The sequence below is a fragment of the Gopherus evgoodei genome, chromosome 10, assembly GCF_007399415.2.
Source record: "Gopherus evgoodei ecotype Sinaloan lineage chromosome 10, rGopEvg1_v1.p, whole genome shotgun sequence".
In the NCBI taxonomy this organism is placed as follows: domain Eukaryota; kingdom Metazoa; phylum Chordata; order Testudines; family Testudinidae; genus Gopherus; species Gopherus evgoodei.
Window position 1 is genome coordinate 68,976,059 of NC_044331.1, and position 14,684 is coordinate 68,990,742.

Sequence of the window (14,684 nt, forward strand, 5' to 3'; positions counted from 1 at the left end):
GCTTCTCATTCCCCTGTACAATAAGACAGAGGGGGCCCTGCAGAACCTGTTTGTGCACCATGATATCTCATGAATCCTCCACAGAGATCTTGAGGAAACTTTCCCAGAGATAGTCTGCAATGCTCTGACAAAAATTTTTGAGGAGGGCCTGTGGTAAGATACTTTCCCATGCCATTCAGCAATTACTTCAGCAGGCACCATTTGCAAGCTAGCAGCATATGGACCCAATCTGCAGCTGGACTCATGCAGCAGCTTTTCCCTTTTAGCCTCCATTACCCTCAGGAGTGAGATATCAGCTAAAATCACCACTGCCTATGGAAAATGGTGCCAGTGTTCAGTTCAATTGCCCTATCTGCATATACTCATGCCGGTGAGCTACCCCCTCCCTCCCCATTATTGTCCCAATTTGCCCCTTCCTCCTCTGGGCCGCACTATGAATCCCAAGGAGGAGGAGCCTGGAGAGTCTCTACATCCACAGCAGCAGAATGGCTCAGCCAGATAAGGAGGAGAAGGAAGAGCATGTGGGATGACATGCTCCAAGAGATCCTACACCTCTGGTGCTTTGGATACTGAGCACATGGCTTGGAGGATCACCTTTGCAGACAGAATGGACAGGGATAGGGTGGAGAGGAGAAAAGCACGGGAAAAGGAGACAGACGTGCAGCAAGAGATGTTAGTGCTTCTCAAGGAGCAAACAGACATGCTGGGGACTCTTGCTGACCTTTGGGTTCAACAGACCCATTCTCGCCTCCCTCTGCAGCCCATATAGAACCACATGCTGGCCCCTCCCTACCAGGGCCATCCCTGCCCATATGCAAAGTACGTAGCTGCATAGGACACCAGGAAATTTGGTGCCCCAGATTTCCTGGTGTCCTACACAGCTGCATGCTGCTCCAGCCCCAGCCCCCCACCTCTTCCCCATGGCTCCCGCCCTTGCTACACCTCAGCCCTGCCCCCACTCCACCCCCTCCCCAAAGCCCCTGCCCTGCTCCGCCCCAGCCCCGCCCCTAATCCCCTGAGGACTGCAGCAAGGCTGGACCTGCATTCACCAGTGGCAGGAAGTGCAGCCCCAGCCACGCCACCGGTGAGTGCTAGGGGGTGGTTCCCCCCTGCCCTCCAAGTCAGCCCCCCCTGCCTCCCCTCAGAGGTCTGCCCCTCTCCCGCCATGGGCGGGCTGCGTAGGGCCCCAAAATAGTGAGGATAGCCCTGCTCCTTACACACACCGTCACACACATTCCATGTGCTGTCTGGAGCTGCTGCACTACCCCTACCATTCCGCTCCCCCTGGGAGAGTTCAGGCAATCACAGTCACACATACACTGCCCTATGAGAGACACGGTTGGTGTGTGTGTTTGTGAAATGAAAATGACTGTTCTGTCCCCTTCAAAGGTTCTTTCCCCTATATTTATAAAGTTTCATTCAGTTATAAATATGATTGTTTGCATGTGTTTGAAATAAAAGTCTATTTATGGAAACTTAATTAATCTTTATTAGCTCACAACATATGCTGTCTGGGGCTGACATCATTCACAGATAGTAGCAATATTTAACAACTCTTCATCCCCAAAATAATTTATTTTTAACAAGACAGTTAGCAAAGCTAGCACACCAAAGGTAAATATTGAAGTGACCTGCATATGAGCATAACATGTCAAAACTCTCCTTAATAATATATCCAAACATATGATTAGATACTATTGGTAATATATATGTATATGTAAATTCTAACTGTGTGATTTGGCAATCTAGTTGTATATTTTAACCTTCTTTATTATTTCCATATAATCATGCCATAAGAAGTATAGTTTAATTATGAAAAGGGATAGAAAAAATTCCCATGAGAACACTGCAGTAAACAATAATTTAGAAAAAAGACTTAAACACAATCCCCATAGAAGATGTTACGTGCCATTTATGCTTCCTTTCCTTAATCCCCACTCTCTTTTAATCCACAACCTTAGTCATAACAATATCAAATAGGACTTTGAACATATGTAGGAGACACAATATTAAACTCTCAGGATCAAATTTTGATGGTATGTTTTGTTGTTTAAATCTATCATATATAAAAAGAAGATTTGAAAAAGAAACAAAAAGGAAAAGCACACCCTCTTCCTCCCACCTTAGGGGAAAAAACCCTATGTTGCATTTGTTAAGTATGTGGTCCAGATTCAAAAAGTGATTTACTTTGATGGTTCTTTTAGCAGTACATTTCAACACTCTTCTAAAGCAGAATTTTTCTTATTAAAACACAGAATTCTGAATACTTAAATGTAATCCTCCTTTGAAATATTTTTTCTTTTTTCTTCTGGTAGCATTTCAATGACTAAGAAGTTCCTTCCACTCCAGCTTGTTTTTAATATGCTCAAAATTTGAAGGTTACCTCTACTGGCTGTTCTCCAGTGCCTCCAATTTCTTACTCAAAACTAAATTTTCTTTAACTAAATTCAAAGCCACAGTTTTATGAGCTTAGTTTAACTTCTGGCGGGGGGGAGGGGGAAAGCTACAGTCAGGCCAATGAGGGGAGGCAAATGTCATGCCGGTTCGAGGCTTGCAGTTTGCGGGGACAAGCTCCGACTCCCTGCCCAAACTAGGTCCATACTTATCAATCTTATTTTTGGTATAATGTGTTTCTAAATGGGACTGTCTAAATTTTGTCAGAATAAGAACCAAAATCTGTATCCAGTTTCACAAGTTTCGATGAATACATTTTAGCTTTAATTCTAGAGAGCTTGCCATAGATGAAGCTTCACAATTGTTGCCATCTGTAAGATATATAGTAACAGCCAAGGAATCTGTAGGTAAATTCTTTGGGGCAGATACCGTGTCTCCAACTGGATTTTGTAAAGCATTAAGCAAACTGACAAATATTTTATCATTATACATTGGGACCTTGGTTACTAAAACAGTTTTAAAAAGTAAAGACGTGTCTGGCTGAGGAACATTCCCTCAATTAAAACAAGCAAAAAGCATTATTTTAGAAATGTAAAGGTTCCCCTTAACAGATTACTATAGTTAAAGCCTTGGACGGTGTATACTCTTTCCATACATATGCAATAAGAGTAATGCAGTTGCCTTTTGCTTACTTTTCCTCAGCAATATTTCCAGCTGAACTACCCTGAATCCCAAGCACAAGTAATCACATTATATAAAATTGAGGGACGAGGGGTGCCCATGTCATGTCGTGATCCCATTGGCGTTTTGATTTTTAGTAGGGATGCAATTAGAGCTATCCCTGTTCATCATTTGTTTGTCTGGCTTTCCAACCTGCTAAAGCAGATTAGATAAATGTGTGGAAAAAAGCAATAGGATAAATCTGTAATGTTGCAGTGCTGTGAAAAATGCTAATATGATGAGATTCTCATGTAATATTAATTTAGAAATACCACAGCTTCATTCTAGTTTACCTTCAACATTGCCTGAGAATGAAAGGCAATAGCATGCAGTCCTGTGTTTGCGACTAAACCTGTGTAGTTTCCTCTGCCCTCTGCCCAAGGTCAGCTCGTACATGGGTATCTGACTGGGGTTACAAGAGCTATACAGTTTCTTTGTGAATTAACAGTAATATGCAGAACATTGAAATTATGTGCATTTTTGCTTTTGTTAAATAAAATTTATATTGTTGGAAACTATCTGTGTGTACTGAACAAATATAGAGATTTGGGGAAAATAAATGATCGTAGCCTTTATCATACTGAAATATTTAGCTAAGATGTACTGGTACATAAATGATTGCTAGTGCAGTGCTAGTTGCTTTATGTAGAACATAGATGTCTATCTGTGTTTGTATATATAGATTATTTTTTTCCTTTCTCCTCCTTTTAATATTCTAATTAGGGAAAGTCTGCTGGTCTCAGCTGCCTTTACAGTTGATTTCATTGTCAGTTCTCAGCTGGCCAATAGGGGTAATTTTGCATGGCTGGCTGACTTCTTTCTTTCCATAATATGCCCAGTTCCCACAGATTTTGCTTCATGCACACTGCAATATTTCATTGCTCTGTCACTAAATCAGTCACGTTCTGCAACTTTCATTATATATTTTATTTGCACTACATGTGTCTTTCTTATAGCTTGTGCTTTAATATGTTGGTAGAATAGGCAACACCTTTACTAAGAAAATCAAACAAACAACTCAATATGGACCCTATCCTGTATGAGTCCAGCCACACAGTTCTGATTACAGGAATGTATGAGAGTCAATGTTGCTGTAGGAAGCTTAACTTTTTCATTTCATGATTTTTTTTCTTTTTTCACTTTAAACTGTGCAACATTAACATTGCATTGACATAATATTTTTGCATTTAATTTATATATAAAATATTTACACTGTGATATAAGGTTTTCTGACTGAAAATTCTCTTAGAATAATTAAATTTGATTTACACGAGAGATTGTCAAAACTACTGTGGGGAAAATGGAAAAATATTAATGCTATACTTTGGCTTCCTAATAGGTTATATCAAAGATTACTACCATTACTGCTAATCCTTCATGCTCACAGAATATAGGGTCTGATCCAAAGTACATTGAAATCAATGGAAAGATTCCCATTGACTTCAGTGGGCTTTGGATAAGGTTCATGTGCCTTTGACTGAAGAATCTCCTTCCATCTAAGGCTGAAAACACCCCTATGAAATAGATAAGTGTTATTGGCCTCATTTTTGTACAAATGAGCAAACTAAGGCATAGCACTATGGGAACTTGAACAATATCATACAACATGTCTGTGGATCCAGTAATAGGGCTTAGATCTCTTGACTCCCAGTCTCATGCTGTAACCACAAATTCACCATTAAAATCTCAGAGTTCTACATCAGAAGCCGACACAGAGTGTTGTAAGGGGAAAATCGCTATTTCGTAGTTTTCAGACTGAAAACACTGACCTAGGAGAAAGGCACATGACGCTGTTTGTAATATAATGACATAGGTATGCATACAGATACATATAAAATCAGGGCATTTTAGTTCCTATCCACACTAGACCTAGAGACACCTATGGGGAACAACAGCTGCAGCAGGAAGGAACTAGCATGGACCTGATTATGGAATCTGTTTCTAGATCTGTAAGACTCCTTCCCCAGAGCATCCAATGACACCATATGAGCTGAAGGCACACTGTGTAAATCAGGGATATCCAGCCTCTCCATTCTCAGCAAGATTGAGAGGGACCTGGCTAGGGCACCAGGCCTATCCACATTCTCTTTCTCTCCGTCTATGTGGGAAGCAACAGCTGCAGCTGAGAGGAACCTCCTCACCCTGGCATCATTCACTCAATTCTGAAAGTTGGTCTGTGGACTTTGTTTTTCCCCATTTGCTCTTCGATTACTGTTGATTGCTGGTCTCCCTTCATTCTAACTCTCTTGTACCCTTGCTACCATTCAGCTGTCCTGCCTCACTCTCTTGCCCATTGTGCTTCTCTCCCTCCTCCTCTAGACCTCCTGACTTTCTAACATCTATCATAACACGCTCCTCTTCCCTTCTCACCCCTGTGGCCACTTTGCTTGTACGTTATAAACCTGTCCCCCACCCAAAGTCTGTTTCTTGTCTTGTAAGCTCTTCTGGGCAAGTACTTTGTCTTCCTATATATCAGTACAATGCCTAGCATATTTTCTTTGCTACCACTGTATAAATAACAATAATAAAGGGGCGGGGGGAATTCTTCTTCAACTTGCCCCCTTTGGGAACAGCCAGACAAGTCTCTCCTATATCATGAATGAAGCTACGTGTAGTAAGCATGCTATTTTGGCAAATACATTGGAATTGCAATAACTGCAGGGCTAAACTGTTAAATTGTCAGACACTGTAGATGTCAAAAAATGCTCTGGAAATCTGGCCTAGATAAATGCCTGTGTTCTACACGTGTATATCTGTACTTCAGTTTGTATCTAGAAAACACCTGAATGAGTTAAGTCTGAAATTTGCATTTTGATTCTTTCCCCTAAAAGGTTTCCTACCTAAAATGCAAAGGAAGCAGAGAGCTGTTTTAAAAAATGAAACACCCTCCTCCTTCACTGCCTACGGGCTTTGCAATAGGCAAAAAAAAGGGAATTATAATATTTGATCATTTCCATCCTAGTTGTCAGCTATAGGAAGGAAAAAGTGATAGACAGGAGAAGACTTTGTGAAGCTTTACTCCTGACAACTGTTTAAGGGCATGTCTACACTTACCTCCGGAGTGATCAATCCAACGGGGGTTGATTTATCACATCTAGTGAAGACGTGATAAATTGACCACTGAGCACTCTCCCGTTGGCTCCGGTACTCCACCGGAGCGAGAAGCATAGGCGGAGTTGATGGGGGAGCATCAGCAGTCGACCTATCACAGTGAAGACACCACAGTAAGTAGCTCTAAGTATGTCGACTTCAGCTATGCTACTTTTGTAACTGAAGTTGTGTGACTGTCTTAGACCAACTTAGCTGGCGCCCTCTTTCTCCGCCCCCCCACCCCCCAGTGTAGACCTAAGGCTGCTCGTTTGTATCTCCTTCTTCAGAAGGCCAAGCATGGTTGGTCCAACATACAGAGTCTTTCCGAGGAGAAATACCTTTCATAAAATGGATGAGCTTTTCATATGGTGAGGTATTTTTCAAATCACTTCTCAATCTGGTGTATTGGTGTTGCTCCGAAAGACAACTAATATTCAGTAGTGTTTCTGCAAACTGTTGAATGAATGTATTGTGACCTGTTACAAAGAATCTGTCTTGTAAGGTCTTTGTGCTCATTCCATCAGGCCTGTGGAAGTGCCCAAGGGATATTTCATCAAGTCCCTGTGTAAATCCATCCCTTTAAAACTGTGGAGTCTTCATGTAGTATTGAGTACATTATGTAGTTAGTGTTGTCATCTGGATTTAAAGGTTATTCACATAAATCAGTGCTGCAGTCTCTTTTGGATTAAGTTATCCTCGCTCTTCTTTCGAGATAAATAATGCTTAATAAAATCCATTAACAGAGATTTCTGGAGACATTTCATTAAAAAAAAAAAAACTTTTCAATTTTCCACGCCTCCGCATTTCTGAATTCTGGATAGGAACATTAGCAAAGCACCTACACAGGGAGCTGCTGTTGCAGTATTTCTAGACTGACTGGTAGCAGGAAATACTAGAAATGTCATGAGAAATTATTTTTTAAAAAATATTTATGAACTTTTGAGTGCTTATGAACTTTTTTAAGCAAAATTGTGTCTGCCCGGATTTATTTGTCTATTAACCTTTTATCTGTTCCTGTGTCTTTTAGAGCATATGCTTTACAGTGCAAGGACTGTCTCTTTTTATATGTGTTTGTAGAGTGCTCAGCCCACAATTTGGGGCTTTATGCATGATTATAATATAAATATTCAAGATTAATAATCATAACAATCAATCTGATGGCAATATATGTTGGTCTCCTTTATATAGCTGTGGACACCATGTTAAAACACACAATCCTAGTTAAGGTCAAATTGCTTTTTAGTGTGGAAATCCCTAAAGCTTCAAGAGTGTAGCTGTATGGAGGCAATAAGACCCTTATCCAGAAATTGAATGTATATTGACATTCCACTGTATCCGCACACAGTGCCATTATTGTCAATGGGAGTCTGCGTGTCATGGAGTCACCGGGCGATGCTCTGGAACTGCTCCCCACCAAGCCAGTCAGGACTTTGGGGAGCCTCCTCTCCCTTGGAGCAGACTTGTTCAGGGCAAGAAGCTCACACGGCTTCACCTCCTGGGTCTCTCCTTGGAGCATTCAGCATCCTCTGCCTCTCCGTGCGCGTCCCACAGCGAGCCCGTCCCGGCGGGGTCCTGGGGGGGCCACAGGGTCTTGCACCCTCACTTTGCAGTCAGACGTGACTCTCAGCCAGCCAGTAACACAGAGGTTTATTCGATGACAGGAACAGGGTCTAAAACAGAGCTTGTAGGTACAGCGAACCGGACCCCTCGGCCGGGTCCATTCTGGGGGGCAGTGAACCAGACCCCCCACATCTGCCCTCCACTCCTCATCCCCAGCCAGCTCCAGACTAACAACACCCCCCCCAGCCCCTCCTCTCTGCTCAGCTCCTTTCCCGGGCCAGGAGGTCACCTGATCCCTTCGTCTCCAACATCTTCAGCTGGAACCTTTGCAGAGGAGGGGCTGAGGCCATCAGTTGCTAGGAGACAGAGTGTCAGGCATTTAGGTGCACTGGCCCTTGCTCTGCCAGATACTTAAGAACTGCCATGGGGACACTGAGGCACCAACACAGTATTGAGAGAAAACATTAAGAACATTCCCAGTTCGTCACACTGTGCACAGCCGGGATTTCCTCCTAAGACCTCTTTCCACTTGACTTCCCAAGAAATCAGTTTGACTCCAGATTTTGTAACTCAGGTATTTTTATTTGGCATTCAGCAAAGTTACACTGAGTTGATCAGACTCAAGCATAGAGGTGGGTATAGGGCATACCACATGCAAAATCACACCAAAAACCTCTTTTTTTATATACGTTTCCAGATTACCTTGCACTTACTATACATTGCATCACATGTTTTGGGATTGACTTGATTCCTTTGTAGGAACCAAGTCCTGTACAGCATTCTCTGTCCATGCCCTGTCCATCTACAACTTACTCTTTGCCTCATCTTATGTTCCAGCTTATGTTGTCCATTGTAAATGATCCCCTGGCTGTTCTGCCTCTTAGCTTACTGAGCCATTTACCTATTTTAGCACAGACAGTCTGTTTCCAGCCTACTGATCCATTTACGTTCCTAATCCTGTCTCCCAAGAAATGAGACCTTACCCGTGTCTAATTACTCATGTCTAGTCAGGCCTACACACATGTGCTGCAGTGTACCTGCATACAATCAGTGTAAAACTAAATTTGGAGATTCTCAGTTGCTGTTAAGTAATATATTGGATTTGAGTGCAAAGAGCAATTAACAAATGTTGAATTATACATGGTGAAAATTCTGTATGATAATAAAAGCAAATAAAAGAGGAGAGAAAAATAATATGACTGTTAGATTGTAAATAGCTCAAAGAAAGCTGTTTATACAGCAGAATGGGGCCTTAAACCTGATTGGAACCTCTGCGTATTACAGTAATACAAATATTGAGTACCTACAGTATGTCAATGTGCTTACCAACCACCACACTCATCCCGCTATGCTGACATGGATGCTCTTCCCTCCACCCCTTTTTCAGAACAGGATTGGCATTGTGAAAGCCAACTTCTGAGTTCATTATAGAAATCACAGATATAAAACGGGGGGGCTTCGATAAGAAACCTTTGCGATATTTCATACACTTTTATAACATAAGTGTGCAGTATTTCTTCTGGATATTGAATTACATCTGCATAATGTTATGAAAATAATAGATATCTCGTTATCAGGATTGTTACAAGCCTGATTCCTCAGAAAGCAAAGCCCATCCTTCCTGACATTAAAGATTCTTCTGGTCAATGCCTGCTTTATTCCGGTAAAATTTGAAAACAATTGGTAAAATTTGGTAAAGTGTGAAAAACAGTGATAATCACTAACACATTATTCAGAAAGATTATTCTATTTGAGCCATTTTGAATGCAAAACATATTCTACATAGTGTATTACGAATTTGCTTTTAAGATTCTACATGATTTGAGGCTCTTTTATTTTGAAATAAACAGAATACATTTATCGTACATTAGGTTGTCATTTCAAATCTTCTTGGACTGTTACAGCTGTCTTCTGCCACAAATGACATATTCCCTCTTCCCCGGTTCACTGTTGATGGGTGGCTGCCTCTGCTCATATTCTATTTTTATTTGACCTGAAGCCAACTGCATATATTCTAGTGGATAGAAATGGACCTCACATGACTTTCATTCCTGTTCCTTCAAGCTATTCTGCTGAAATGATTGATATTTCCCAATGACTACCATGCTGAAGATTGTCCTTTCCATTTTGCTTGATTTACACTAGCTTTCTCAGATTTGGTCTTGGATCACAAACCAGACAGATCCCCATTATTTAATAACTAAAGCAGTGGAGTGGCTAGAGGTACTGTTGCAAGACTACATTCTGCTTTATGGAGATGCCATTCTGATGCAAAGGAGTCTAATGGTTCATTACCAGTGAAAGCCCATTGTTTTACCTGCTGTATTTTAAAATGTGTAGGTAGGTAGCCTCATTTGCACTGTTTAAAAGAACAGAAACCTTTTCAGCTTTTCAAAAAGATAAATCCTAGAACAACAGGCAGGAGTCCTTCAGCAAAAACAGCACAGTCTACATTCATAGATGAACACATTACAAAGGAGAGAGAGACAAGGTGGCTGAGGGAATATCTTTTATGGGCTCAACTTCTGTTGGTGAGAGAGACACGCTTTCCAGTTTACATGGAGCTATTCTTCAGGTCTGGGAAATATACTCAGCGTCACAGCTGAATACAGGGTGGAACAGATTGTTTAGCATAAGTAATTAACACACATTTCAAGGGACTATTCAAGATGAAGTGCCTATTAACATCTCTGCAGTCATGGGGACAGGAAAGCTGGGAGGGGGAGGGTATGGATTATACCTTGTTGTAATAAGCCATACACCAAGTGTCACTATTCAGTCCATGATTTTTAATGTCCAGCAAAGTTATGAATTTAAGCTCCCAGGCTCATCTTTTGAAGGTTTTGTGCAGGTTTCCTTTGAGGATGAGGACTGAGAAGTCAAGTTGTTTACCAAGAGGTGATATGATGTTTCTGTCTTCTATCATTTTGCAGTGTGCATTAATCTGAACATGTAATGATTGTCTGGTTTCACCCACATAGTTTTTATTGGGGCAGTTAGTGCATTGGATGAGGTACATGACACGTTGTGATAGGCATGTGTAGGACCCAGGGATCTTGAAAGGTGTGTTGTGAGCTGTGATGATCAGGGTAGAAGTGGAGGTTTGTGTGCAGGTTTTGCATCTGTTGTTCTGACAGGGTCTTCAGTAAGAGTGCCATGGCCAGATATGATGGGTTTGCCTGGGTTCCCTTGTTTGTGTATTTTGGGAAGCATGTAGAAGCTCCCTGGGGTGGCTAACCATGGGGAATGAGATTGTAGAGTTTCTCTTGGAGTTGTTTTGGGAAGGATTTGATGATATCCTTAAATTCCGAAGTAAATTGTGGTGTGGTGTCTTCTTTGAGTTCTTTATAATAGATGCTGTCAGAGAGTTGTTGGTTGGCTTCATTAACATAGTCATCATGGTGGAGGACTACAATGGTACCTCTTTTGTCTACTGGTTTCATTCCGATCTGGTGGTTGGATTTCAGGGACTGTTTAGCTGTCCTCTCAGCAGTGAAGAGATTGTGGAGGATCTGATGTTTGTTAAGGATTTCACAGTCAATTTTTTTCCAGAAAGCAATCAACATTATAATCAAGAGCATGGTTTCATGTGCTGTGGAGTGTCCATTCAGATGGGGCTTTTTTCTTCTGACTGTTGGTGAGGACTTTGTAATTGTGGGCAGTGTCATCAACTCAAAAGCTTGTCTCTCTCACCAACAGAAGTTGGTCCAGTAAAAGATATTACTTCACCCACCTGGTCTCTCTAATGTCCTGGAACCAACACCTCTACAACACTGAATACAACTTATTACAAATAGTATTTTGCTCAGGCATCTTGGTTGTCCAGCCTTATGATTTCTCTCAAGCACTAGGCATGCTAATGTCCATAGAGTTATTACCATATGGTTTAACGGAAATAGCACTTTCTGCTATTGTCTGCATTTCTGATTTCCCAGACACAGACTGAGATTTTTTTCATATAAAATAAATAAAGGCAAAAATCTCAATCAACAGGATGTTGAGCATAATTTGTTCCTGTGTACACTGACTGCAGAGTCAAAGTCAGCTTTGTATTAGTTGATAATTAAGGTCATGCATTGGCGGCGCATATCATAGGCTGGGGAAGGCTATGCCAGGCTATGCTGGGCACTGCCACCTGTCTGCCCAGTGCCCTGAGGCTGGGGGCCACGCACTGCCCACCTAGCGTTCCGGGGCTGGGTGCGCTTGGGCTTCAGCGAGGGAAGGAGGATGGGAGGGACAGGGCCTCAGGCAGAAGGGGCAGGCTAGGCTGGGGGCTAGTTTCCCTGAACCCATAGTTCACCACCACCTGTGAGGCCATGTTCTAACTTGATATACTTCTCCAGTGAAGACAAGCCCTAAAACAAAGGTCTCAAGAGGCAAAGAAAACTTACTAGGGCAGAGACAAATATAAATGAAACTAAGCAAAGAAAAATGTAGCTGAATATATGGGAAAACCTCCTAATATGAGATCTATTATGTTGTAGAATAGTCTTCTAAAGAAAATGGTGGAATAACCAGTCTTTTGGTCAATTAAAGTTGGACTACACAAAGCATTTGGGGACAGACTGGAAGGAACAAATCCTCACTGGAAAGAGTGTTGCCTTACCAGTTGCATCCATCTCTTATTTCTGTGAAAAAGAAACAGTGGGATTCTGTTATAAGGACTGATTTGGGCAGACACTTGTTTGATTATGTCCAAGTGATCACCCGCATCATCCAGATTCATAAAACTTTGAACTTCCCAAACCAAACCTGTGCACAGAAGCTGGATCTGTGACTATTTTAAGGACAGAGCAAGTTAATAGGTATTCTAATGTCATGGGAAGTCAACTGTTTATAATGGGCACTCTCACGAGTTGTAACATTTATCTGCAGCCCAGTGGCTTTAAAAAAAAAAAAAAGTGTGTGTGTGTGTGTGACATTTTCTTATCTTTGAAAAAATCAAAGAAAACCGAAGAAATTACTTTCAGTCTCATCCTTCAATTGGCTGCTTGTTGAGTACTATAAGTGAGAGCTAAACACGTCAGCAAGCATGATGAAAAGGCTTTTGTAAAGCTGATTTGATACACCAATCTGAATGTTCACTGAAACCTAATTACACTGTAAAGTGATTCTCATTAGTATTAGTAGCAGAATTTACTGTAAGTGCTTTCAAATCACCATCAATTTATGCAAAATATTAATTGTTGAGTTCTTTTCCTTTGTCTTACTCTGGCCCCTTACAATGCCAAGTTTGTCTGACTGTTTCAAAAGATAAAATTGCCACATTTATTTCACAGCACTGTTAAGACATGTCTGTGCGACTTCTTGTACATGGTTATGGTAACAGTAATCCTTTCAGAACAAAACAATTCCATCTAAACAGAACATACAATGTAATTCAAATGGTTTTATGGAATAAAATGTATTTGAATGCCATATCTACACTGCATGTAAAGATCCTGTGTGAGTTGTACACTCTGTTACTGCAGCCATGCCCTTCAGTGTTTATAAATGGTAAAAAAATAAACGAATAATAAAAATGCAGGAATGAAAAACACTTGAAGGATAATTCAAAAGAGTACAGTCCTTGATATATTATTTACATTATGGTGTTTGCAGAAAAGAAACAATTTGTATAATACTGTATCTGTATTAGTGTTTTAAAAGGGCACATTATTTAAGTAATACTTTTTTATTTTGGAGTATTAAGAAATTGTTTCTTAGAGAAACAGAACAACCTCTCTCTTTTGCGGGTGATATATTGTAAAGGAGGAAGAAATTTTTTTAAAGGTTGAACAATTTTTTTTTCTTTTAGCCCTAGACCACCAATTCCTCTGTCTTTCCTATTATCAGAAGAAGAAGCATGCAAAATAATTCAATCATTCTGGAGAGGTTATCGGGTAAGAGTCAGCTATAATTGTTTTGCATGATGCTGAATCTGTGTGACAGTGAAGGCCCTGGGGAAAACCCTTACATAAATTTTAAGTAGCAGAGACTATAAATAACTTTTAAGACCACTATGGTTCACTGGCATTGGATATGCTTGTATGTAAGTTCTCTAGTGGCTCAGATCTTTTCACAGGAGTTATGGCAATGCACTCTGCTCTGTTTTCTTCACAAAGACGTTTACTAGGGCTGTCAAGCGATTAAAAAAATTAATCATGATTAATTGCACGATTAATCGCACTGTTAAACAATAATAGAAAACCATTTATTTAAATATTTTTGGGTGTTTTCCACATTTTCAAATATTTTTATTTCAATTACAACACAGAATATGAAGTGTACAGTGCTCACTTTATATTTATTTTTATTACAAATAAGAAAAGAAATAGTATTTTTCAATTCACCTAATACAAGTACTGTAGTGCAATCTATTTATCATGAAAGTTAAACTTGCAAATGTAGAATTATGTGCAAAAAACCCCTTGCATTCAAAAATAAAACAATGTAGAACTTTCGAGCCTAGAAAGTCCACTCAGTCCTGCTTCTTGTACAGCCAGTCACTCAGACAAACAAGTTTGTTTATATTTTCAGGAGATAATGCTGCCCGCTTCTTGTTTGCAATGTCACCTGAAAGTGAGAATGGGGGTATTGCAAAATATTTATGTGCCAGATAAAGATTCATATGTCCCTTCATGCTTCAATCAACATTCCAGAGGACCTGTGTCCATGCTGATGACGGGTTCTGCTAGATAACAAGCCAAAGCAGTGCGGACCGACATGTTCATTTTCATCATCTGAATCAGATGCCACCAGCAGAAGGTTAATTTTCCTTTTTTGGTGGTTTGGGTTCTATAGTTTCTGCATCAGAGTGTTGCACTTTTAAGACTTCTGAAAGCATGCGCCACACTTTGTCCCTCTCAGATTTTGGAAGGCACTTCAGATTCTTAAACCTTGGGTCGAGTGCTGTAGCTATCTTTAGAAATTTCACATTT

At 40.6% G+C, this 14,684-nt stretch overlaps 1 protein-coding gene across 2 annotated transcripts in view; it reads left to right on the top strand.

Annotated features, from left to right (window-relative positions):
- IQCK (IQ motif containing K) overlaps positions 1-14,684 on the top strand; it is a 92,867-nt gene that overhangs the window by 27,077 nt on the left and 51,106 nt on the right. For both annotated transcript variants that reach the window (XM_030578432.1, XM_030578433.1), the window contains exon 7: positions 13,562-13,646. In XM_030578432.1, the coding sequence (XP_030434292.1) occupies positions 13,562-13,646 (85 nt within the window). The remainder of the gene's footprint in view (positions 1-13,561; positions 13,647-14,684) is intronic.